Below are 25437 nucleotides of genomic sequence, written 5' to 3'. Positions count from 1 at the left end.
TGGGAAAGGGAATGAGGGTAGCAGAGTGAGTATCGGCGGGCAGTGACGCCAGCAGCGACGTCGGTCGGAGCAAAATAAAAAGAATTTCACATTTGTACTGTCAGTCACAAATATTGAAACGACAGCAGGGCAGAAATGGTCGTGCGGTCTGTCGGTCGCGCAGTCAGTCACTCAGTCAGTGGAGTCGAGAGAGTCAGCGGCATCGTCAGTCATTTGCTGTGGTCAAAAAATATATATATACACGTCAAGTTTGCGCAAAAAAAATGAAATGAAAAAAAAAAACAACAGCACAGCAGTCGCTTCGGATGTTCCCTCCCCCATTCCCATACGCACGCTCCGCGCACCTTTTCATTGGCAGCGCGTCGACGTCGCCGTCGGCGTCGCGGTTGACGTTGTCGGCGGTGACAGCGTCAACGATAAATGCTCGAATCATATTGCCAACGCTTTGCTGTTGTTTCTATTGTTGTTGTTGGCGCGCGCTTGCTCAGCTCACACCCTCACACACACACACACCCGAATACAAATAAAACTTTTTTTGCTGCCGTTGCCGTTGACGACGCTTTGACCCGAGCAGAGGTCCAACAGTGCTGTTGCCGTCATAAAACTTTAACCGAAGTATAAGAAAAGGCACAAAACAGCAGAAACAAAAGCAACAGCAGAAGTAACAGACGAAAGAACACAGTTATTTACTTGCAATATTGTTTGTTGTATGCGTGCATTTGTTACTCTGGATTGCGTCTTACTATTTGTTAGTTAAAATTCCCTCAACTCCTTTACCTACACACGCACACGCACATTCATACATACATACACGAGCATAAGCACATGCACAAACGCACTCTCTTCATCCTCCGCTCACTTTGTGAGTGATAAGCAGACACATCTGTCGGTTGATGCGTGACAGCAGAAAGCGCAATAACTGTTATTAAAAAGCAAGAGGAGCAAAAATGAGCTCCACCTTTATTGTGGCACTGTGGGTTGCTAAACGTATGCTCATTAAAATGATTAATTCATAAAATTATGCATTTTCTTTTTCGCAACACAAAAAAAAAACAAAAAATGTGTAATTATCAACCACTGTGAAAACGCGTTGCCTTTGCCGTTGACGTCGCAGTCGACGTCGTCGTCAACGCCAGCGTTGACGTTGGCTTCGGTCCATTCATTGCCTCTCACACTCGTGCCATGACACGACATGGCTCTCATGTTTCAATTCCACTTGTAACGAGCTGTGCGCGTTTTTGTTTTCTCACTATTGTCGCTCTCAGTCGCGACGTTATCCCACAGATATTTGGTTTGCTTTTCGCCACCGCTTGTCCGTAAATTATCTCAATTGTAGATTAAATATACAAAATACGGTGAAAAATATAAAAAATATGTGAAATGCATAAGAAAGTAAGCCAAATGCATTCTGTGTGCCGTTTTTCAAGTAAGCATCTGTAGATGCATCTTTTATTTGCATTTATTTTCTTTATCCAAAAGGCCGTCAGACTATTTGTGTCTCAGTCAACGCTTAGTCAGCGGCGTCGGCAGTGCGGTGACGTCGTCGGCAGAGGCGGCACTTATATGCAGAATGTGTGAAATGCAAATGCAGGCAAAACTTTATGAATGAAATGTATAAAGAGAATTCAAACATATGTAAAACAAAAACAAAAAATACAGCTACAAAATGTACTCAGCTAAAAACTGCTTAAAGTATATCGAACGGCATTTTCTTTTTCGCCTTGTGTATGCATCGCTCGCCACAGTGGCTTATGTATGCGCCTGTAGGGCTAGAGGCTTTGTGTATATGTATAGTATGTTCGTTGTGTATTAAGGAATAATCAAAATACTTGTGTTTAAGGAGTTGCATAGTTTAATAAAGTCCGAAAATTGAATTAGATCGATTTTCATTTAATATAAAATGCAATTTATTCGTTTATTTGAGTTCGCCGCATTTTTTTTGCTACGCTGTGTGAGTTGCGCGCTGCGCGACGCCGCTAATTCGCTCTGTTTCTGTTTGCTCCTGAATGCAGGTGTAGTGGTGAGTGAGTGAGTAAGTAAGCCGCACAGAGACGCCGTTCTGTTCTTATGTTCTCTCACGTTGCTCTCAAGCACACAACTATAGCAACAGCGCGAGCGCTGCCCGTTTCCGTTCGTTTTGTGTATGGAAGTTGTATGTGTAGTTTTTTTTGTAGTTTTGTTTTGCTTTTCATGTTTCTCGTGTTTCCTCTTTGCGTTTAACGTTCGCATAGTCGCCGCTACCGTAGCGTTGCCAGCATTGAGAGCGAAAGCAAGATTGAGAGCGGCGTATTAAGCGAGAGTTGAAGAGAGTTCAAATGCTATAACTGTAATTTCACTGATATGCTAACTATTTGTTGTCTATTCTCTCTATTCTATTTATTTGCAGACAATAACAAGCACAACAATAACAAAAATAATAACAAAAACAAGAGATACAAAAACAATCAACAAAAACTTTGCACTTTAACATGAACAAAAATGCCGGCGATGGCAGCGGCAACGATGGCAAAAACTCAAACAATCACGGCGGCAAAGGCTCCGGTGCGGGTGGTGGCGCAGGGGCTGGTGGTCCCCATGATCCCACCGGACTATTAGATGCGGCATCGCTGTTTGGTACGTATACAAAATATAAAACTTTTTGATACATGGTTCAATATTTTCCATATGTTGTTTGTTGCTTTTCTTACCTGCAGCCTATTGGGGTCGCGATCCAACTGGTGCAGCAGCCGCAGCTGCTTCAAATCCGCTCTTCAACTCGCAGTTCAATGCAGCCGCTGCCGCCGGCTTGGGCTTGCTGCCAAATGCTGCGGGTGCAGCTGCAGCCGCTGCCAACGACCGTTATTCATCGATGGCTGCAGCAGCAGCGGCAGCTGCAGGCGCCCACCATCATCAGAACACAATGGCCGTCGCGGCCTCGCAGGCAGCCAGCCTAGCGGGTCTGCATCCAGCAAGTGAGTAAAATGTCGGCATCGACACTCGTCCACATTAATTAGCATACGAAAATCGAGACCAAAGCGCAATACGAAGTACGTACTGTGTCGAAGAAAGAAAAAAGAAGAGTAAAAGCTGCCACTTTGATGCACGCAAAGCAGCAGCTGTGTTGGCGCTGTCCGCTAAAATGTTGTTTAACAAATGAAAGCGAGACGTTGGAATTGGATCGAATTGGCATAGAGAAAGGAGTAGAAAGGCGCCGGTTCAAATCCTGTCGAAGTCAAGCGAAAATATTAGATGCTTAACTAAAGAGAACGAAGAAGAGAGAACAGAAAGAGAGAGAGAGCAGTGTGTGAACTTTTCTATATATATCAAATACCTATGGAGCGGAAACAGCAAGTGTCTCGTCTTCTGAGCGCGATTCATTTGAAGAAAACGCTCCTAGAATAAATTCGCTGTCTATTTATAGCTTTACGCTTGTCGGCTGCGACTTTCAATAGTTAAAGGTCCTGACGTGATGAATGGTCAAGCATATTAATTATTTTTGTTTGAATTAGTTTGACAAAATGCTGACAAAAATTGTATACAACATTTCTGTAGTAGTAGAACAAAGTTGAACAAATTATTAAAAAAAAAACATTTACTTAGCTTGTTAATGTATTGTTTTTTATTTTTTTTTCAATATAAGTAAATAATTGAAATTTAAAATTTAAGTTAAACTTCACGTATTTTGTATTTTGTATCTTGTTATATACAAATTTAACTAAATATTTTAGATATATATTTAATTATATTTTTTATTTGTAATTTTATTCAATATTGTGAAAATATGTTTATAAATTTTAATGATTTGTTTTGCTTACAGGTTGGTGGTCTATGGCTCAGTTGGCCGCGCAGGATTATTTTAGTCGTCTGCAGGCATCAGGTCTTTCGCCATTTCCTCATCCCGATCTGGCCGCTGCCTTTGGGCCCGCGGCCATGGCAATGGGTGGCGGCGGCACTGGCTCCAGTGGGGGTGCAGGCAGCGGTTCCGGCATGGTCGGCGTCGGTGGTGGCGGCGGTGGCGGCACTGGCGGTGGCAGCGGTTCTAGCAGCAAGTCGAACAAATCGCGTAAGGAAAAGCGTGCCGCTCAGCAGCAACAGCAGCAGGCACAGCAACAACAGCAGCAGCAACAAAATCTGGCCAACAGTTTGAATGCTGCAGCGGCAGCAGCAGCCGCAGCAGCTGCCAACAACCCAGCTGCAGCGCTGGCCAGCATGCACGGCTTTGGATTGCCAGGCACCAGCATGTCGACCTCTGGGAGCAGCTCCTCGATATCAACAAGCAGCGCCGGTCACGGTGGCTACAAGGTGGGTGGCAGCGGAGAGTGATGAATGGAAATTGGAGAGTGAATTGTGAAGCGTAGAGAGTCAAAGGAGGAAAGTGAAGTGGAGATCAAATAAGACGTTATTACCGACTGTTCATTATTGAGATCTAGATATATAGCTTTTTACATATGTGGATTTATATATATGATTATCGATAGATACTTACCCCTCCATTATAAAATCTTCTTGAAATTCAATATTCGGATGTTCTATATACAAAGTGATAAAATGAACTTAATATTAGCTTTTTGATTAGAAAAAGATTTTATAAGTATTTGTTTTTTTTCCCAATATTTATAACATGATTTCTAAGAGATTCTAGAAGGGACGGAGATTTCGTTGTTTGTCATAAAGATACCAAATCACAGATCAATTTATAGTTAGGGTCAATTCCTTATTTAGTTGTCTATAATATAATTCTTTGAAATATTGTAGAGTACTGCCAGCGCATATGGGAAGCCGTCGACGATGACCAGCAGCGGCAGCGGAAGCAGTATTGCAAGCAATCCCGGATCCGCGTACGATCCGGTCACCCTGCACAAGGAGCTGTTGGCTATGCAGGCCGTTGCAGCGGCCGCTTCTGGCTCTGGAGTGGGTGGCATGTCGGGCTTGGGCAGTGGCGGCAGCTCCAATAGTTCCTCCGGCAAGAAGTCTAGCGGCGGAGCTGTTGGGGGTGGCGGCGGCAGCTCGTCTTTGCATGCCCACGGCTTGTCTAATCTGGCCATGAGCCTCGGCGCTGGCAGCAGCAGCGGGGGAGGTGGCAGTGGTGGTGGCATCATGTCCAGCAGCAAAGCTTCCACCAATGTCAGCTCCAGCTCGAGTGGCGGCGCCTCGTTGGGCAGCATGCACCCGGGCTTGGCAATGTCGCCGCATGGCAGCATGTCAGGCAGCGGCATGGGCAGCTCTGGCAAGGATCGGGATCGCGATAAGAACAATCCGTCGCTGAATGCGCTCAACTCGCTGTCACAATTCGGAGCACTCGGCATGACGCCACAGCAGAGCATGCAGGCGGCCATGAATGCGTTTGCAGCCAGCACCGGTGCCAGCGCCACGGTAACCTCGTCAGCTCATTCGTCCCAGCAGCAGCAGCAGCAGCAGGTGCCCAGCACAACGATGGCCGGTAGCAGTGCAGGCAAGGTCAAGGACTATATGAGCAATGCGGCCATGATGAGCAGGTAAGCGGGAGTGAATAAAGTGAATAAATCTTAATTTGCATTAATGTCATTTGTCTTGCAGCAGCAGCGAGCATCCTTCGCTGCTGGGCGTGAGACTGCCGCCGGATACGGAGATCATTAAGTACACGTCGTCCATCGTGGGCCCCAAGATTCCTGGTAGTACTTCACGCGGTCGCAAGAAGACCATATCTGAAACAGAACAACAGCAACAACAAGCCACACAGAAACAACAACACCAAGCAGAACAACAACAACAACAGCAACACCTTACACAACAACAACAACAGCAACAGAAGGACTTAGAAAGCACAACAAATGCAATTTCCTCTCTGCTTGCATTTCCAGGGCTCAGTCCGGCAAAGCGTGCCAGACTCGAAATGGAGTACGCGGCAATGGCAGCGGCGGCGCAACAGCAGCAGCATCTGCACGGCATGTTGGGCGCGGCCGGCATGCCCATGGGTCTCGGCATGACTCCCATGGAGCAGTTGAGTAGCGTCTCTAAGGCAGTTGTGTCGGCCGCATCGTCATCGTCGACGGTGACCAGCACAGCTGGTGGCTCCACAGCGGGTCACAGCCAGAGCCATAGTCACAACCAAAATGCGTCCAGCGATCGCGTGGAAGTGATCAAGTTGCCCCCGACCATCACCTCCAACGGCGCATACAATCTGTCCAGCAAGGGATGCGGTAAGGAGCTGCACGACTTGACCGGAGATCCAGCGCTCGCTTCTGGCGTCAATCTTAGCCTCAAGTCGAGTGGTATGCCTGCCAGCGGTGCCATTGGGTCCGCCTCCAATCCCATTACCATAGACGACTTCGATGCTCCACTGAATCTGTCCATGAAGCCCTCGGATAAGAGCAGCGGCAACAATGTGAACTCTACAGGAGGCTCGTCATCTGCTGCCTCCTCTTCAACGGCTGCTTCGGCCTTGGGTAATCTGGCCAGCGATTATCAAGCAGGGCAGGCCAGTGGGGGCAATGGCTCGAACAGCTTGCAAAGCCTGAGCTCCATAACAGCCGCCTTGGGTGGCACTGGTGGCATGCCCGGTGGTTCTATCTCTGGCAGCGGCATCGGGGCAGGAGGTGCATCGCCCTCGCCAGCACAGAGCAGCTTGCCCGTCGCCTCGGGCACGTCGAGCTCCGGTTCCGGATCGGGCTCATCGACTTATAAGGAGGGACGACCGCGCAATTTGGGTCGCGGCGTTTCTAAGCCCAAGAAGAACACGGTGGCCTCGTTGCTGGCGCAATCGCGCGCCGTGGGACTGAAGCCCATGCTAGCTACACAGCAGCTGCTCCAGCAAGGCGCAGACATTGTAAGATAACGTATCTCTGGTTAGAATTTCAATTAACTGTTCGATCTTTTGCAGGAGAAGATACGCTTGGCGCTGAGCGAGGCGAATGCACACATGGAAACATCGACTGACTCAGAGAGTGTTGCCGCTGAGAGCGGCATGTCGGAGTCGGAGAGCGAGGATGCCAACATATTGAACGTGGCGGAGCTGCGTGTGCCATTGGAGGTCGGCTGGAAGCGAGAGACAGTCATACGTGGCTTAACTAAGCAGGGACAGATCCGAGGCGAGGTCACCTACTATGCACCGGGCAGCACCCTGCCCCTGAAGACCATTGGCCAAGTGTTTGCTGTGAGTTTGTAGGGCGCATTTGTAATTTGTAATACGTGAAACACACTCGTACACTTTTACAAGGACACCATTCTCTAAATGAAAAAGGAGCTAAGACTTGATTAACACATATTCCCACTCTCTTCTGTCTTTGCCTCGGTGCAGCTCTTGGATCAGCAGCCATCGAATTTGACGCGTGAAAACTTTAGCTTCTCGGCGCGTGCGATTGTCGGCTCGTTCCTGCAGCCTGCGCCGGCGCCTTATGCCAATGATGGCGAGTACATACGCATGACGGATGAGGATGTGGCCAAGCGGTTGGAGGATCTGAAAGTGTTCACGCGCCAGACGCTGAACGTGGAGCAGCGCATTGAGATCGCCAAGCAGCAGCAGGCAATACGCGACGCCAAGAAGCAACAGAAGGAGGAGCTGGCACGCAACAAGGAGAAGGCGCGACAGGAGAAGAATGCCAAGCTGGAGCAGCAGCGCAAAGAGAAGGAGCTCAAGAACCAGCAGGCCATTGAGGTGAGTCGAGAGGCAGATTGAAGCCAATCAATGCTTAATTATAAATAATTAATCAAATAATTACTAATGTCAATTAAATTTGCAGGAGCGCAAGAAACGTCAAGAGGAACTGGATCGCCTTAAACAGGAGGAGTTGCTCAAGAAGCAGCAGGTCAGTTACTGTTCAGTCAATGTGCTGGAGTCCATACGTAGTTCTTTTTAAATTCGCATTTTCTTTGTAATATTTAGGAGAAAGAGAAGCGACGTCAGGAAGCAATTCTAGCTAAGGAACAGGTACAACAACAACAACTATTGAACATATTTGTTACTATCTGCGTATCCTGTGCTCCTTTTTTCACATACTCTGTGCTTACGTTTATCCTCGATGCGAATTATAATGCTATCTGATCCTATTTTAACTAAATTCGAATCTGATTAGAATGCGTTTAAGTTAAAGTTGCTTATGTTGTTTGAGTTCAAGTTTTATTTACACTTTCTATTCGACTATAAGCTAATTGAATTGACTAAATTAGATAACATTTGACATTAATGATAGTTGTGCGAGATAATTGGGTATATCTAATAGTTATATATGTAGTTCTTGTTAAGTCAATTAATGCAAAGTGTGATATCAAAATCAGTTTTGATTTAATCGAATTGTCAGATCATAAACTTACTTTTGTTATCTATCAGCTGTTTAAACTCTATTTGTAGTCTTTGCTCAGAAGTCAAATTTGTTTATTTACTTTGTTTAAACTCCTCTTTATTTCTTTTATAATTATATCTCATTAGATATTATACGAATAGTCACAAATACCCTTTAGTTGCAACTCATTTCCGTATCTTTTGTATTAGTTTTTGTTTTCTGCCTAAAGCGCTTCGATTAGTTTCCATTTGAACTTGAATAAACTCAAATTTTCGTTCGCATTACTTACTTAATTTGTCTCTTTCCCAAACAGGAACTCCAGAAGCAAAAGGAGCTGCTGCTAGCTGCCGAAATGGTAATTGATTCGCTGTTCACTTTCACTTTTCAAGCATTTAACATTCCATTTCAAATTGTTAGGAACGTGAACGTCGTCGCCAGCACATGAATTTGATTCGCATGCTGGAGCTACGGCGCAAGTTCGAGGAGCGCGAGAAGAAGAAGCACCAGCTGGTGCTGGATCGGCTGATACTGCGCGAGCGGCGCATGGCTGAGCGTAAGCGAGATGCAGAGATACTGCAGCTAATACGCAAACCGAATGAGGATTCGGAGTTGCCGCAGGAGCTGTCTGTGCCGGATCTGGAGCGCATCGCTGGCAATCGGCTGCCTGGACAGGCGATGGCCGATTTGCTGATGGTCTTTGAGTTCTTGCACAACTTTGGCGAGACGCTGGGCTTTGACATGGAGTCGCTGCCATCGCTGCAGAATCTACACGATGCGCTCATCAGTGACAGCAACGCAGATGCCGAGGAGGAGCTGTTGTCGGTGATGACGCATTTGCTGGTCTGTGCCATCGAGGATCCGGGCGTGCCCAATCCCGGACGCCATACCACACTGCTGGGCCAGTCGCTGCGCAACGCGGACATAACCAATTCGAATGTATCCGAAATTCTGCGCATCTATCTGTACGCCACGGCCACCGGAGAGATACGACAGATGCATGGTATCACTGTGGACAGAGAGCGTGAACGACGTGTGCCTGATCATCACCAGGTGGATGCAGATACGGCCACGCACTCGGCCAAGAATCATGAGTACTACAAGCTACTGCACGAGAACGACACCTGGAAGCTGTCGCATGCGCTCAAGGATCGTCCCTTCGTGGCGCTCAATCCGACGCGCAAGGCGCAGATGCTGGCACACCTGTGCAACGACCTGCTGATGAACAAGGCTGTTCTGCGGCAGATCGATGGCAGCCTAGAGACCTGCGCCCAAATGCGCAAGGAGAAGTACATGACTGACATGAAGGTGCGCAAGTACAAGGCACTGCACCAGCGCAAGGCACGCATCGAGGCCTACGAGAAGGCGCAGGCGGAGCGCGAGGCGGCCATGCAAGCGTTGCTGGCTCAACAGAAGCTCGATGCGGAGCGTGAACGCGAACGTCTCGCTAAGCAGGCGGAGGCCGAGGCGGAGGCGGAAGCCAACAAACTGGCAACGGCCGAGTTGTCGGCCGATGGAACTGCCGCTGCAACTCCGACTGCAACTGAGGCAATTGCTGCAGGCGCCGACTGCAACAGCGAGGATAAAACGGAGGAGGAGAAGGAAAAGCAGGAGCAACAACAACTACAGACGCCGGAGACGGAACAACAACCACAGCCCATGGAATTGGATGGCGATGCAGCACTGCCAATTGCAACAAGCACTGATTCTGTGGCGCCTCAGCCCGCTGTCTCCATAGCCGATGTGAGCCCTTCGAAGCAGCTAGCCAAGTTGGAGGAGTACCAACAAAATGGCGGCACAGCAGGAGCCGGAGTGGCGGTGGCGGACGGTGGGATGACGGCCCTGCTGCAGGCAAAGAAGAGCGGCGCTCGCAACTCCATCAATGAGGATGGGCACGCGCAGAGCCACGATGTGAGCATCATTGAGGACGACCTCTCCGACTTGGACTCGGAGATAACCAATGTGGAGGAGGACGAAGACAATCGCCTTAGTGCTGATGAGCTACAAAAGAAGCTGGACAAGATTGTGCGCGCTTCGCTCAACTGCAAGGAGGCGCTGGAGAAGAGCACCAATCAGCTACGAGCCGCTTGCTTTGGCCAGGATCGTTTCTGGCGGCGCTACTGGAAGCTGCCAAAGGCTGGCGGCATATTCATCGAAGCCCTAGAGTCGGCTCAGAATGACATTTGCGACTATCACGAGGCACTGGAGGCCATGGACGAGCAACAGCAGAAGCAGCAAAAGCCAGACGATCAGACAGCCAAAGTAACGGAACAGGTGGCAGTCGATGGTGGAGCTCTGCCCGAAGAAACGGCCGAAGATACAACAGATGCGCCACCAGCAACAGCAGCAGCAACAGCAGCTGCAGCAGAGCCCATGGAGGTTGATGAACTAGCGGAAGTGGACAGGGACAAGGCACAGCAATCGAATCATCAGGCGGAGCACGTAGTCGACGACGACGACGATGACGATGATGACGTGACGGAGATTAACAAAGTGGAGCCGGAGATTGTGGATCTGGGCGACGACGATGACGATATGCTGCCCTCCATAGCAAAGCCCGTTGAGCCGATTGTGACGAGGCCCGAGATTAAGGTCAAGTCGGAGATGGAGCTAATGGGACCGCCGCCGACGGTCATCTCCACAAAGACGGACTTCGAGGCCGAGATCAAAATACCCACCATTCCGGGTCTGATACCAACGCTCAGCAACAACAACAACAACAACAATAACAATAACAACAATAGCAACGGCAGCTGTGAAAAAATGGAGGCAGTTAGTCAGGAGGACTTGAAGAAGGAGGATGACTGCATCATTGTGTCGACCACGCAGGTTGGCGAAGACACCACGCCCCGATGGTTCTCGATTGTGAAGCGCGAGGTGCCGCTGATCAGCGAGCTGCCGGCGGAGGAGGGCGGCGTGGTGGCCACAGATCTGCAGCTTAGCTATGCCAGCTACCAGAACTGCAGTGCGCAGCTGCAGCTGCAGGGGCATCCGTGGGATCTGATCAACAATATGCAATACTATAGCATACCCATGGAGGAGTGCAAGGTGGATCCGACCAAGTTCAGTCAGGAGTGCATCTTTACGCTGTCGGGTCTGGACGAGAAGCAGATGCAGGCCAAGCTGGACGAGTACGAACAGGCCAAGTTAACGGTGTCAAAAAACGGTCTGGCGTCTCCTCATCGTTGCCAGACAACCGATGAGGAGCAGCAGCAGCAGCAGCAGCAGCAGCAGCAGCAGCTAATGAAGTTGTCCAAATCCGAGTCTGAGTCGGAATCGTTTTTTCGTTTGCGCGCTGATGCCGCACCGGACACAGGCGGCGGGAGCGGCGAAGCTACCGAACTAAAGCCCAAGATTGAGCTGCGTCTGGACGAGGCCTTGTCCCAGGCATATTATCACAACATAGCGAACATGTCGCTGAGCAGCGTGCAGACCTATATACCGATCGACATTCCGCTGCCGCTCTCGATGACGCCGGACGAGCACCGGCTGTTGGAGCAGGTGAAGCTGGCCGGGTTCCCGGAGAAGGTGCACGGTGTCTATGTGCCACGCAGGCAGCGTTATGGCTGGTGGCAGCTGGACGATGAGCAGAAGCTGCGCCAGCTCTTGAAGACATTGAATCCGTCGGGATTGCGGGAGCGTGAGCTGCAGGAGAATCTAACGCGTTTCCTTGGACTTGAGCAGCCGTTGGGCATCAATTATCAGCTGAAGCTGAACGAGGCCCAGGCTGAGCTGGTGGAGTATATGCTGCCGGATCGGCCCGCCGACTGGAACCCCAAGGTAGCCAGGCGAGTGGAGCTGGCGCTGTTGGAGCAGCTTGAGTCACTCGAGGATAAAATTGCCAGCGCCTCGATGCAGCTGAAGAACTGGCAGTTGCCCACGCGCAGCGACAACGATCTGAATCTGGCCGAGCAGGAAGACTTGACCGAGGCGGACTTTGTTAGCATCATACCCATGATCAGGGAGCGTATCATTGATCTGGAAGCGAACATCGAGCGACGCTATCTAAAACCTCCGCTTGGCTCCCAGACCGGCGATGCCCACCTGGCTGTTATTGCACAGAATCAACATACCTCGACGCAGACGCAAAACTCTGCCTCGGCGGCCGCCTATCTGCTGCAGATGCAGCAGCAGCAGCAGCAGCAACTGATGGCCCAGCAGCAACAGCAGCAGAGCCAACAGCCCGGCAATAGCCTCAATGCCTCCGCCTTCAATGAGCGTGCCATGGCGCTGGCAGCGGCTGCCGCGGCAGCTGCCCCCAGCACCAGCCTGGCATCCACATCCTGCGAGACAGCTGCAACGGCTGCAGCAGCAGCAGCAGGAGCAGCAGTAGCAGCTGGAAGCATCGAACCCTGCTCTGGCGCCGCATCGCCAGCGAGCAACTGCGACAGCGACAAGGACGAGAAGGTGGAGAATATACCCAAGGGCTTGGTGCAATGGCGCGATGCTGTCGCCCGCTCCCACACCACCGCCCAACTAGCCATGGCTCTCTATGTGCTGGAGTCCTGCGTGGCATGGGACAAGAGCATCATGAAGGCGGTAAGTGTCCTTTCATCTTGTTCCTTTCTCTTTATTTTGTTTTTGGCATTTGCTTACCTCTTAGCTTGGCACCCCATTGCAATCCACCAAAAGAACCCGCAATCCCCCCACTTGAACCCCCTTCCATACTCCATTTAGTTTTTGGCATTCATATATACTAAATGTACATATACGCACATCCCAGTACTTAACACTAAATACCCCATAACCATCACAACCACACACACACACACCTACTCACACCTACACACATACACACACACATGACATGTGCACTAACCATTTTCACCAGCTTTTTCTTTTAATCGTAAATAGTTTCTGTAGGATCCATGTGACCCAAGAGCTAAATAAGAGAAATATATGCATAATAAGCACAATCGAATATAAAAATTTAGAAATATTATATTTTCCATGTGTAAAAACAGGTAATTCCAGTTTTGTGGTATTACCAAAATTGTGAAAAATTTAAAGATAAAAAAATCTATTTAAGGAAAGTTTTATATAGAAATTGACACAGGTTGAGAAGTATTTTTCAAAATTTATATATATAAATATATATAAATACATATATATATTTATATATATTTATATATATTTATATATATTTCAGAAAATGATTAAATGATATTTAAACAAATTTATAAGGTCCCATATTATATAGTCATACTCCTATATCATTGCCAGGCAATTCAAAATCTGTTGCAATTCCCAACTAGTTTTTCCTTATCTCTTTCTGGGTCACACTTGGAATTTTCTTGTGTCGCATGCTATTTTGTAGAGTTTCGTAGCGTTTTGTAGAGTTCTATTTCCTTTGCAACCCCTTCGTCCTTAATTGAACAAAATTATTGACTGCCTTGAAATTAATTCGATGTTTTTATTGTTTGTTCTGTTTCTTTCTTAACACTTTCGCTGAATGTTTGACTTGTTTGTTGTTTGTGGTGTTCAATGGTGTTCTCTTGTTCAAAAATCAAAAAACGAATTTAACGCTTTCATACTCACACACACACACACTCTCCCATACATACATACAAACACACATTCCAATCCACAACAACATACACTCATACACGCATACACACTCAAACATACATATATAAACACACGCCATTTGTTTCACAATCGAATGCTTTTGTTGCCATACCCGCTACCGTTATCCGTTTACCCGTTTGCCCGCTGAAACGAACGCAACATTTCCTTCAAACTGTGACTCGAACGAACTCGAACTCCGAACGCAACTCTCCAACTCGAACTTGACGTGAACCAACAAATGACTGCGTACAAAAGTATGCAATGCCCGCAAAGAACAACAAGTCCAACAAGAAGAAAAGTAACGCCAAAAAGCAGGCAACACCAAAGAAGAAGCAGCAACAACAACAACAGGATCAAGCCACATCGAAACCAAAACAGTCCAAGAAAGAAAAGGACAAGGAGAAGAAGCAATCGACTAAAGCAGCGCAGAGCAAATCAAAGCAAACGGAAAATGTTAAGGAAACGCCGCCAGCGACTAAAACTGCATCGATGACCATTAAAATAAATTTGAAAGCTCTGGCGCAAAATGGTTGCGACCACAACAATTCCACCTCGAACTCAAACTCTGACTCGAACTCGAACTCGGACAGTGACTATTCAAACTCGCATTCGAACGGCAAACGGAAACGACGACAAGGACGACGTTCAGGCACTACTACAAACTCTTGCAAATATTCAAACTCCTTACAGAATTGCCAGTTCTGCACCTCAGGCGAGAATGAGGACAAGCTGCTGCTGTGCGATGGCTGCGACAAGGGCTACCACACCTACTGCTTCAAGCCCAAAATGGACAACATACCCGATGGCGACTGGTGAGTATAAAGCCAACCAAACCAAATCAAACCAAACCGAGCTAAGCCAAATCAAATCAAACCAAATCGAACCAACTCAAGTCTAACCTAATCAAACCAAATCGAACCATTTATCATTCGGTCATACATTTGTTCATCCTCTCTCTCTCTCTCGCTCACACACATTTGTCGCATTGTTTTGAATTTTGTTTACTTTTGTTTCGTACCACCAAATCAAACCAAATCAGCCCGCCCGCCTACGCCACGAACTGTGCCGCGTTCCGCCCCCTAATTCACCTGCTATCAAATTTTTTAGCCATTTGCAACTAACGAGACTCTCCTGATTTACAGGTATTGCTACGAGTGCGTCAACAAGGCGACCAACGAGCGCAAGTGCATCGTCTGTGGCGGCCATCGCCCGTCGCCCGTTGGCAAGATGATCTACTGTGATCTGTGCCCGCGTGCCTATCACGCCGACTGCTACATTCCGCCACTGCTGAAGGTGCCGCGAGGCAAGTGGTATTGCCATGGCTGCATCACACGCGCTCCGCCTCCGAAGAAGCGCAGCGCCGCCAGCAGCGGCGGCAGCAGCAGCAAATCGCGACGGGATCGCGATGCCAGCACCGCAGCCAAGCGACGAGGCAGCGACAAACAGCAACTGCTTGCATCAGCTGGCAGCATGGAGCAGCTCTGCTCCATCGATCCGCATCAGCAGCAACAACAACAGCAGCAGCAACAGTTGCAGCTGCACAGCTCTCAGCAGTCGCTGAACTCGTCGCATGATGAGTCCATGACATCCTTGCCAGCGCCGCTTAGGTGAGCAACCTTTTCCAATTCAAATGTATTTCATATTGGACTCAATTTTGACTTCATTCTCGTCTTTGCAGTCCGGCACATTCGATTGCTTCCGCCACTTACGATGAGCACCATCACAACAACTCAATCGATGCCAGCCGTTTCCAGGCGCACGTCGGCAACAACAATGGTGGGACGCAGCTGGAGGAGAGTGCTTCCTTTGCGTCTGGCTATGCGGCACCGAATAACTTTGGCGTGGTGCCGACGCCGCAGGCACAGGGAATACAGTTTGTGGCCATGTCGCCGCGAGCTGTGACACCCACACGAACACCGACGCCCACGTTGACGCCGACGCCTACTTCGACGCCTGTGCCAGCGCCAACGCCACCGCCGCCGACGCTGTCAGCGCCGCTGCAGCCACCGACGGCAAATGTGGCGGCACCTGTCTTAATGCAGTCCTCGCCCACGTCGCTGCTGAACGTTGCCTGTCAATCGCCGCCGCAGCAGCAGCAACCGCTGTTGGCTATGCCGTCGCCGCGAACATGCACACCGACGCCACCGAGCGCTGGGACGCAAATGTCGCCGCCACCGATTAACATACACGCCATTCAAGAGGCCAAGGAGAAGCTGAAGCAAGAGAAGAAGGAGAAGCATGCCACCAAGAAGCTGATCAAGGAGCTGGCTGTCTGTAAGACGCTACTGGGCGAAATGGAGGTAAGGCAAATGACCTAGTTGCTTTTGGTAATTGGCTAATTGATGTATCCTTCGACAGCTGCATGAGGATTCCTGGCCGTTCCTGCTGCCTGTGAACACCAAACAGTTTCCCACATATCGCAAGATCATCAAAACGCCCATGGATCTGTCCACAATCAAGAAGAAACTGCAGGATTTGAGGTGAGTTAACCGGTTCGATCATCAATTGATTTTGCTTATCAAATCAAATCAAATCTTGTTTCAGCTACAAGTGCCGTGAGGACTTCTGCGTGGATGTGCGACAAATATTTGACAACTGCGAAATGTTTAACGAGGATGACTCGCCAGTGGGCAAGGCGGGTCACGGCATGCGCAAGTTCTTCGAGTCGCGCTGGACGGAGCTCACCGACAAGCACTCCTGATACCCTAACGTGTCGCAGCTAAGTCCAGCCGCAGCCGCAGCAGCAGCGGCAGCAGCAAATGTAACTGCAGCAACTGGAAGTACAACAGCAACAATAGCCACCACAACAACAACGACGACGACGACAATGCAGCCAGCAGCAACGGCAACAGCACAATTCTGGTAGAGATCGGGGCAAGTGTAGGAGAAGGCAGTTTAGCTATAGAATTTGTATATAACAAAGGATGAACAAGTAGTAGAGGGCTAAGCATAAGTATGTAGCGATCGTTTGTATTATTACGCATTATATTAAAACAAATATACATACAAATACTATATAGAGACAAAGGTAGAGACAGAAAGTGAGAGAGAAAGAGAGAGTATTCAACGTCCTAGGTTTGAGTTACATGCAAAGATCTTCGATCTGTGAATATATCTGTAGCCACAAACTCACAAAAACTCAATGTGTATGGAGAGGAGGAGAGTATAACTATTTAGTTACTTTGCAAGCAGCAGCAGCGGCAGCAACAGCAGCAGCACTTTGGACTACAACTACTAATTGGTAGAAAAGCTGTTGAAACTAAACTGAACAGTCATTTGTGTGTCTATGCAACATTTGAACAGTATTTGCGCACAAAGCTGCTTTTGCTTTGTTAATATATTTTGATTTGGATTAATTTAGTTGTTCGGATAGTAGTTAAACTGTAACTGTAACTGTAACTGTAACATGTAACTCTTAACTGTAATTCTAACTATACCTACCTACTATAAATATAAACCCTATGCTTTATGGTTTACTTTGTATTTGATTTGATAGAAATCACAGTTTTAATTTGTATCTGTACTTATATATATATATATAGTGAAGCATTCAATTGTATTTTATATTTATATATATATATATACACATATATATATATATATATATATATATGAATGTGACCCAAAACCTAAATCTAAAACTAAACTTACCTATAACATACTCAAAAGGTAGATGGCCGCATTTTGTAAATGAATTCAAAATTTAATTAAATGAATACAAAAATTTGTTTATTACAACAACAAATAACAAACAACAACCACAACATTTATGCTTTTACATTCAAATGTTTTTGGCAGAACGCATAATCGTATAGTATACAGTATTAAAGGAAGCACACACACACACATAAATATTTATGAATAAAAAAATGATAAAAAACAAACGAAAATTTAAGGCAATTTTACAGCTTAGCTTAGAGACGATATAAACTGAATATGAATGTGGCATATTAGGAAGCAGCTGCAACTGCATCAATTGCATAAAGCACAACTTTTAGCTGTAAATACAATAATTTAAACAAATTAATAAACAAATGAAATATTTAACAAAATATACATAATCTCTCGAAACACACAAAGTCAACTTAAATATACACAAAATACACAATCTATATATATATATACATAAATATATATGAGAGAATATTTACATAATGTGAATTTTTCAATAAAATTATTAATCATTTGCAGTGCCGCACAATAATTGAGAAAGAAAAGCAAACAAAGTTGACAGAGACAGCCAAGTTGAAAGACACAGATCAAGGCGAACGAATCCTCAGCCAGTTGAAGCGAAACCAAATGCAATCTGAATTCGAGTTGCATTTGGTTGCTGTGTGTGTCGAGATGCATTCACAATAGACAGAGCCACAGACAGAGAACCTCAACAATCGAAACTACCTACAAAAAACAGAAAACAGAAAACCGAAAACAGAAATTGGTAAAAGAATAAAAAACTCAGTGCCCAATCAATATCTAGCCCCTTTTATTACCAATTATGCCATGAATCTTAACATGTATATAGATAGCTGCACAGTTGACGATGACATCCTCGCCCTCTGCCCCTCCCCCTGCCTAAACTTCCTGATGTACATACTTTTTGGCGCCCGCTCATATCACGCACACGCACACACACAATCGCACACACAACTGATAGACGCAGCCCATCATTTATCCGAGTATCTTTAGCATATATATATACATATAGAGCCTGATAACTGAATCGCATGTGTGTTGTTGTTTTTGGTGATACATAACAGAAAAACATTTATTTTTAAAGCGTATTTAACTAAAAATAAATATTAAAACAAATATCTTAACATATACAAAACGAAACCTATTTAATGACGGAATATTAAACATATGATTGTGAGCAAAACAAAAACAAAAAAAAAAAACAAAAATATTAACAAAAAACTTACGATAAATCGAAGATGAAATCATAAAAAAAAATAATTTTGACATTTGTGCACTCATGGAAAACAAATACAACTAAATAATATCAAAAATGTAACCAAAGTCTTTTACTTAACTAAGGGTTATTGGTCTATGCTGTGTTATACTCAGTAATACTAAGACTTTAGAGACATATTGTGTCTATATCTTTGTCACTTTATTCATTACGATATTTCATTTAGTTCGCGCAGCTCTTAACTTGAGCTGCAGCTAATGCATCTGCTTAATTGCATCATTTATCGTATCGTAATTCTTTATATTTTCACAGCTATATTGAATTTTTATTATTTTTACTTTAAGCAACTTCAGCTTTATAGTGTGATTTGAGTTTTTGGCACTATCTGCCAACTTCTTTGCTCAGTTACGCCTTGCTTATGGCTGATTGTTTTTTTTTTTTTGCTGCAGTCGGGAGTACACGACTCAAATATACCTGGAACTCTGCGCAGAGCAGAATAGCTTCGGTTCTACTTGTACGATTTTAATGAAACTTTCAGAACTAACAAATGTGACAGCTAAACATAATTTTAGCTGCTATATTTTATAGTATTTGGAGGTTCGAAAATTTACGTTGTTTTTTAAAACAAAAATATGAACTCAAAGGTTATGAATATTCAAGTTATGCTTCGTTAATCAAGTCAAAATTACAATATGCCATAGAACAAATAATATATATATATACATATATATATATATATATATATATATATATATATATATATATATATAAAATTTAATTAGTCCTTTAAAAATATATATTTTTAGCTCGATGGATAAAATATATTTAAATTCTGCGTAGCACTTTGGAAGCCTTTAGCTTCTATGGTCTTTATATTAGGCTCACAAAAAAAAAGAAATATGTAGTTTTGAGCATTATAAATTAATTAAACTTAAAATTAAAAACATGCTTTGTTTACTTGATGAATATATATTTCAATTATGAAATGTCTAAAATTAAGAGTTTACGAGATTGCTGTGCTCACAGGGAGTAATAGTCGCATGGATACAAAGATCAATGGCCAGATTGACTCAGTTCCTTATCCTAATACTGATCGACGCCTGTTTCTGTGTCTTACATACATTGAGTTGGGAATTCATAAAGTAACCAGGCCTAGTCCTTCCGTCATTATCGTTGCATGAAAAGGATGTGCTCTGTTGAGCGACAATGGCATCTCTCACAAGTCATTTTCTTGTGCCTGCGAATGCTTTTGCAAGTCAAGCGTGCGTCAAGGGCTGCTTTGACCGCAAGCTCCATCAAGCCCCATTGCAGCTGATTGGACGTTGCAGCACGCCATTTACCGTTGCTGTTGCAGTCATCCGATCAGTCGAGATCTGCTCAATGGCCATAATCAAATGAAATGCATGACAATTACAAATTTACGAGTTGTTGGTTTTGAAAGCGCATCAAAAAGTTACCGCAACTGTCAGACGGGGCTACAACTCTTGCAACTGGCCAAGTGCTCTGTAAGGGCTGACCAATCAGTCAATTGAAGCGGCAGTAGCATGTGGCAACTGCACCACAGACGCTGCCAAACTGTGGCAGCTGCAACTGTAAATCAAAATGTTTTTTTTTTTTTGTTTTGGTTTTTGTTTTCGATCTTTGGCAATTTGCCAGAAAATCCATCAATTTTGGCTTCAATTTCGCTGGGCAGCCTCGTAAATCTATATGTTATATATATTCGCATATGCTGACAGATTGTGGCAGGCAAAGGAGTTTGCTCTGAGCTTTTATGTAGGTGCGACTTTTACTGTGAAATTTGGCCGCACATAAAATGTTAGTGTGGGACTCGACAATGTGTGGGAACAGCGGCCCCTTTAGGTGTTAATACGCTGCCCTTTTAACGATCCACACACACACACACAGACGCACAGGTATGAGCTTATACATATACATAATCCGGAACAATCAGCGTTAAAAAGCCGACAACCTGCGCACGCAAACGACTCATTAAAAGCAGAGACATTTTCGTATATAAGTTTGTAAGTGAGAGACTACCTACACATATGCATATATATATCTATATATCTGAATATATATACAGAGATTTATACATGGAACTGGGGCCTGTGCTCTGGCCAATGCCAATGCCATTGACAGTTTGAAAACTGGAAACTCGAAACGCTTTAAAAATCACTGATTTATGTAATTATTCGGAGCGGGACAAGAATTTCGTGCACGTCTGCATTATTGTTGTTGTTGTTGTTGTTGTCTGTGAGAGAAGAGTCGAAGTCACAAGAAATCAAGCACCGAAGGCTGATCAACTAAAAAATACCTTCTGGGTAGACATAGTATAGTCAAAAATTGCTTTATTGAGATCTAAAAAAGGTTTGTGAAATTGAGAATTGAAATCGAATAAAAGTTATTGATGAGAAACTATATATTATTATATTATATATTATTAGAGATATTATATATAAACACATAATAAATACATATAGAAATACGTAGTAACAAATTGGAAATATTTTTGCAATTTTACACATTTCTTACTCTAATATTTTTATACTTAAATTCTTTTACTTTTTCTAGTTTTGAATTTAAATATATTTGTTTTTAAATAAGTTTTTATTTTTGTTTCTAATTTATTTGCTTAATATTTTTAGTATTTACATGTTGTAATATTGTTTAGATTTTTTATTTTTAAAATTTTTATTATTTTAGTTAATTTATATTTAAATATTTTTAACAATTGTTATATTTTCTGTATATCAATACTGAAATTTGTAATAATATTTAAATAGTTTAATAATACGCTTGCCGTGTTAGCTTGTTATAACCCTTTAAATTGATCAGCCGAGGGTATAAATGCGACGACAACAGATGTAAGAGCCACGGACCAGGTGAGGCGGCAGCTGCTGCAGCAGCAGCAGCATTATCAAAACATCATGGAAGATGACCAAATTAACTGCGCCCAAAAAACAACAACAACAACAATGACAACGACAACGACGACAACAATTGAGGCAGAGCTGCAGCCCACGATGGCGACGTCTCCAACTGCTTCGATATGGACTCGCACGCTACCTGCGACGAAGGCAATAAAATTGCCTCCATCGAAATTAAGAACGTAAAAAATGTATTGAGAGGCTTTATGTGGAACTGCAGTCGTGGGAGATAGAGAGAGAGAGAGAGTGAGAAAGGGGCGAAACGAAGTGGGAGTTGGGAACTGCAGCAAAACTAATTTAGTGCTGTGCAACGAAACGAGTTTCATGGAACGGCAAAAGTTAGGGCTGGACGGAAGAGAGCGGGCAGGCCGGCTGCTCTATACATATGCATAAATACATATGCGAGCGGATCGCATCGGAATGGAACGTCCCAAAATGGAGTTTGGTAAATGGCCATTTGGCCGTTTGGCCGTTTGGGACTCCCCTTTGTCTCGCTTGTGATTGGGACATTAATTAAGACACAAAATGCCATTAAAAATACAATGGCTGCATAAATGCCTCTATAAGTCATAAATATGCAAGCACTCATGAATATGCATCAGTTAATGACAGCTCAATGGGGACAATAATCATGCGAGCTTTCAATGCGATCTTCTGATAAGGAATATTCCGAGTATGAAAGCAATTTGATACTCGAAATATTTTTGAGGCCATATTTTAGTATTGAAGTTTACTTTGCTCATAAGACTGCGTTAAATGCAATTTTTTAATAATCTACAATTTTTAATATTCTAATAAAATATGTAGAGTTAAAATTAAAATTAAATAAATATTCTAAGTAAAATGTATTATGTAGTTAACATTTTTTTAATTTTAAAATATTTTGTTTCGATTAAAATGCAAATAATAATATTCGAAATACCATAGTTTTATTTAAAAAATGATTTTTTTAACATATAATTTAAAATTAAAATTTTCATTTTTATAACATATTTTTGAAGCACTTTTCCTGTAGTTTTATAATAATATTTATACACTGTTCTGTTATATTTGGTAACATAATAATAATATATAAATCCTGAAATTAATTATTTTTATTTTCTAGAATTTTTCAAAAGTTTTTAATTTTTAAAAATTAAAGGAAAAAATAAAGGAAAAAAATGAACATAATAATACAGCTTAGATGCAATATATATGAATAATTATTTAAGTAAAAATTACAGGCAGAGTAAAGTCTCAAATTATAATTGTCTTCTCCTCTTCTGATCACTCACTCACTCGCTCTCGGCTAACTAACTAATGTTGCTTTTAAAAGCATATTTGATAAACTTGTTCGTTAATGGCATACCGTTAAAATTTAGCTAAAGTCGAGTTGCTATGATTGTTTTGAACATTGTAGAGAGAGTCCCATTACATTTGCAACATTTGCAATTCCAGCTGCCAACTGTGAGGATCATCAACGCAGGCAAAGGCAGTTGCAGCAGTGGAAGCAGTCGCTGATGTGGCTGATGATGCCATCTGTTGGCCTGCGTGCAACAGACACCAGCCAGCAGTGTCTGCACCTCGGACTGAGCACAGCTACAACATGGGTTTAGCTTGTCGAGGCACAAAGCTCGCCTTCTCTTCTTCTTCCTCTTGCTGTGCAGTTGTTGCTCTCTCTCTATTATCGTCGCGTCTTGATCGTCGTGGGTAACAACAACATCATATTGTTGACTGTTGACTGGTGACACATGGACACAAGGCTAGCAAAAAGGAGTAGCACTCCATAAAGTTGGTCGTGTTGTGGCAACTACAACGTGCAACGTGCAACGTGCAACATTTGCATTTTTGTCTGCCTTTTGATACCCTGAACATATTTGAGATGCTTTAAAGCGGGGTATATTGTTTGTGTTATGATGAATGCCTAATCAGCATTATGAGCCGCGTCTATCTAGATGTGTCCGTCTGTCCATCCGTCTGCCTATCAGTCCGCCTATCTGTCCATTCGTCCATCCATCCATTCATTCATCTAGCCCTGCATTCGTCCATCCATCCGTACATTTGTATATCCGTTCGTACATTCATCGATCAGTCCGTTCATCCGTCTATCCATACGTCTGATCTTCCATCAGTCCGTCCGCCTGTCCTTACGTCCATTCTTCCGTCAGTCTGTCTAGTAGTCCGTTAATCAGTCTGTCCTTCCATCAGTCCGTCCGTCCATCCATACGTCCATTCTTCTATCAATCTGTCTAGTAGTCCGTTAATTAGTCCGTTCATCCGTCCGTCCATCCATACGTGAATTCTTCTAACAGTCTGTCCGTTAATCAGTCCGTTCATCCGTCCATTCGTCCATCCATCAATCAGTCCGTTCATCCGTCTATCCATACGTCCATTCTTCCATCAGTCTGTCTAGTTGTCCGTTCATCCATCCGTCCATTTGTCCATCCATCAATCAGTCCGTTCATCCGTCTGTGCATCAGTCTGTCCATCAGTCCGTCCGTCCCTCTTCTGTCTCTATGTCCGTCCGTCTGTTCACTCAACTTTTTGCCTGTCCGACCGTTCGGTCTGTCGATTTTGAAGCTGTGTAGTTCACCCTATAGCACCAGGCTTCAATCCTTTGTGTAGAGTCAACAATTGTGGTATATGGATTCTTTGCAAGTATCACATTCTCTCAGCTCAGCACGTGCTTTAGGGTATTCCGTAGTCAGCCACTCCCTACTAGAGCACATTTATAGGTTTTTGTTGCCGCTTGCTACAAGTGGCAGGCAGCCAAGTTAAGGTAGATCCATTTTGGTAAGCTGTTGTTGGTCTGCTGTTAGTCTGCTGTTGGCTTACTTGTCGGGAAATAAAAAGATTCAGCGACTGGGGAAACTCCAGCGAAGGCGCAGGCGAATGGGCGAGCGGGCGATTGGTCGGGAGGGCAGGGCGTTTCAATCATTATACATAAGTGGCAAGAGTTTTTGGGCTTTGCGTGCTTTAATGGCCCAGCTAATCATGACTTCCGCTCGCACTATTTGCTCAGCTCCAAATGAGCCGACAGATTGAAGCAATCTCACAGATCTGTAGGCGGCAGAACTTGTTTCAAGTCTCTAGATTCAAGATTCGACGAATCTTCGGACTCAAGTTTCAAGATTTAAGTGTAATTGTCTTTTTGGTATTCTTTAGAAATTGCAGCGGGCACTTGATTTATGCGTCAACTACATATCGCTGTATATATATATGTATCTGAATAGTTTATTTTGAAAAAGTAGGGAAATGGCGACTGAAAAAATTTTTAATTAAAAAATTTAATGTTCAATTTCTGACGAACTGGCTGTGGCTCTGGCTCTGACTGTGGCTCTGACTTCGACTCTGACTCTGGCTAATCGCAGTGCATTAGTCTTCTGGTCGACTGGTCGGCCATATTGTCGGCCATTAAAACAGTTCTACACATTTTCCACGGGCGGACGTTGACGCTGCTCGCATTTTGAAACAGAATTCAGCTTCGACGTTGAGGCTGGCATCGGAGCTGACGTCGCCGTCGGAGTTGGGAGTTTGGAGTTTGGCATCGGAGCGGGGCACCCATTAGTGCTCAACATGGAAGCTTCGGCGCTCATTCGATTTTAATTGCCACCTTTTGCGTGGCCAACAACAGCAACAGCAACAACAACAACTTGACTTGGCTTGGCTTGGCCCTTTTCGTGGGATTTTTGTTGCTGTTTGGCTCTTGGCCGGTTTGTTGTTGTTGTTCGTTTTGGCCTGGTCATTAGCGCTGGCTGCGTGTAAAATGGCAGCCGCAGCCCCCGTTTGTACAAAGTTGTCGACATATTGAGGTTGATTC

General features: G+C 44.7%; 1 protein-coding gene across 3 annotated transcripts; it reads left to right on the top strand.

The window, feature by feature from the left end:
- The first annotated feature begins 2413 nt into the window (after positions 1-2413).
- LOC111605418 (bromodomain adjacent to zinc finger domain protein 2B) lies at positions 2414-16594 on the top strand. 3 transcript variants are annotated; one of them, XM_023323930.2, is made up of 16 exons: positions 2414-2613; positions 2694-2951; positions 3797-4281; positions 4735-5474; positions 5536-6784; positions 6839-7111; positions 7256-7612; positions 7698-7763; positions 7841-7885; positions 8551-8592; positions 8655-12773; positions 14493-14614; positions 14945-15409; positions 15481-16102; positions 16161-16282; positions 16347-16594. In XM_023323930.2, exons 1-16 carry the CDS (start codon positions 2469-2471, stop codon positions 16501-16503), a joined length of 9267 nt encoding a protein of 3088 aa, XP_023179698.2. In that variant the 5' UTR covers positions 2414-2468; the 3' UTR covers positions 16504-16594. The 3 variants fall into 3 exon arrangements, with proteins under 3 accessions (XP_023179698.2, XP_023179695.2, XP_023179697.2); XM_023323927.2 differs by having other exon boundaries at positions 14058-14614; XM_023323929.2 differs by lacking the exon at positions 7841-7885 and having other exon boundaries at positions 14058-14614.
- The last annotated feature ends 8843 nt before the right edge of the window (positions 16595-25437 follow it).

The sequence above is a fragment of the Drosophila hydei genome, unplaced genomic scaffold (assembly GCF_003285905.1).
Source record: "Drosophila hydei strain 15085-1641.00,03,60 unplaced genomic scaffold, DhydRS2 tig00000060-arrow-pilon, whole genome shotgun sequence".
Lineage (NCBI taxonomy): Eukaryota > Metazoa > Arthropoda > Insecta > Diptera > Drosophilidae > Drosophila > Drosophila hydei.
Note: the sequence above shows the minus strand (reverse complement) of the source record. Positions and strands in the feature narration are given on the sequence as shown.

Bases quoted from the DNA above. Each gene is read 5' to 3' on its own strand.
- LOC111605418 (XM_023323927.2), top strand. From the start codon at position 2,469: ATGAACAAAAATGCCGGCGATGGCAGCGGCAACGATGGCAAAAACTCA. The intron at 7,764-7,840 runs GTCAGTTACTGT...TGTAATATTTAG, and splicing joins AGTTGCTCAAGAAGCAGCAG to GAGAAAGAGAAGCGACGTCA. The intron at 12,774-14,057 runs GTAAGTGTCCTT...TGCGTACAAAAG, and splicing joins ACAAGAGCATCATGAAGGCG to TATGCAATGCCCGCAAAGAA.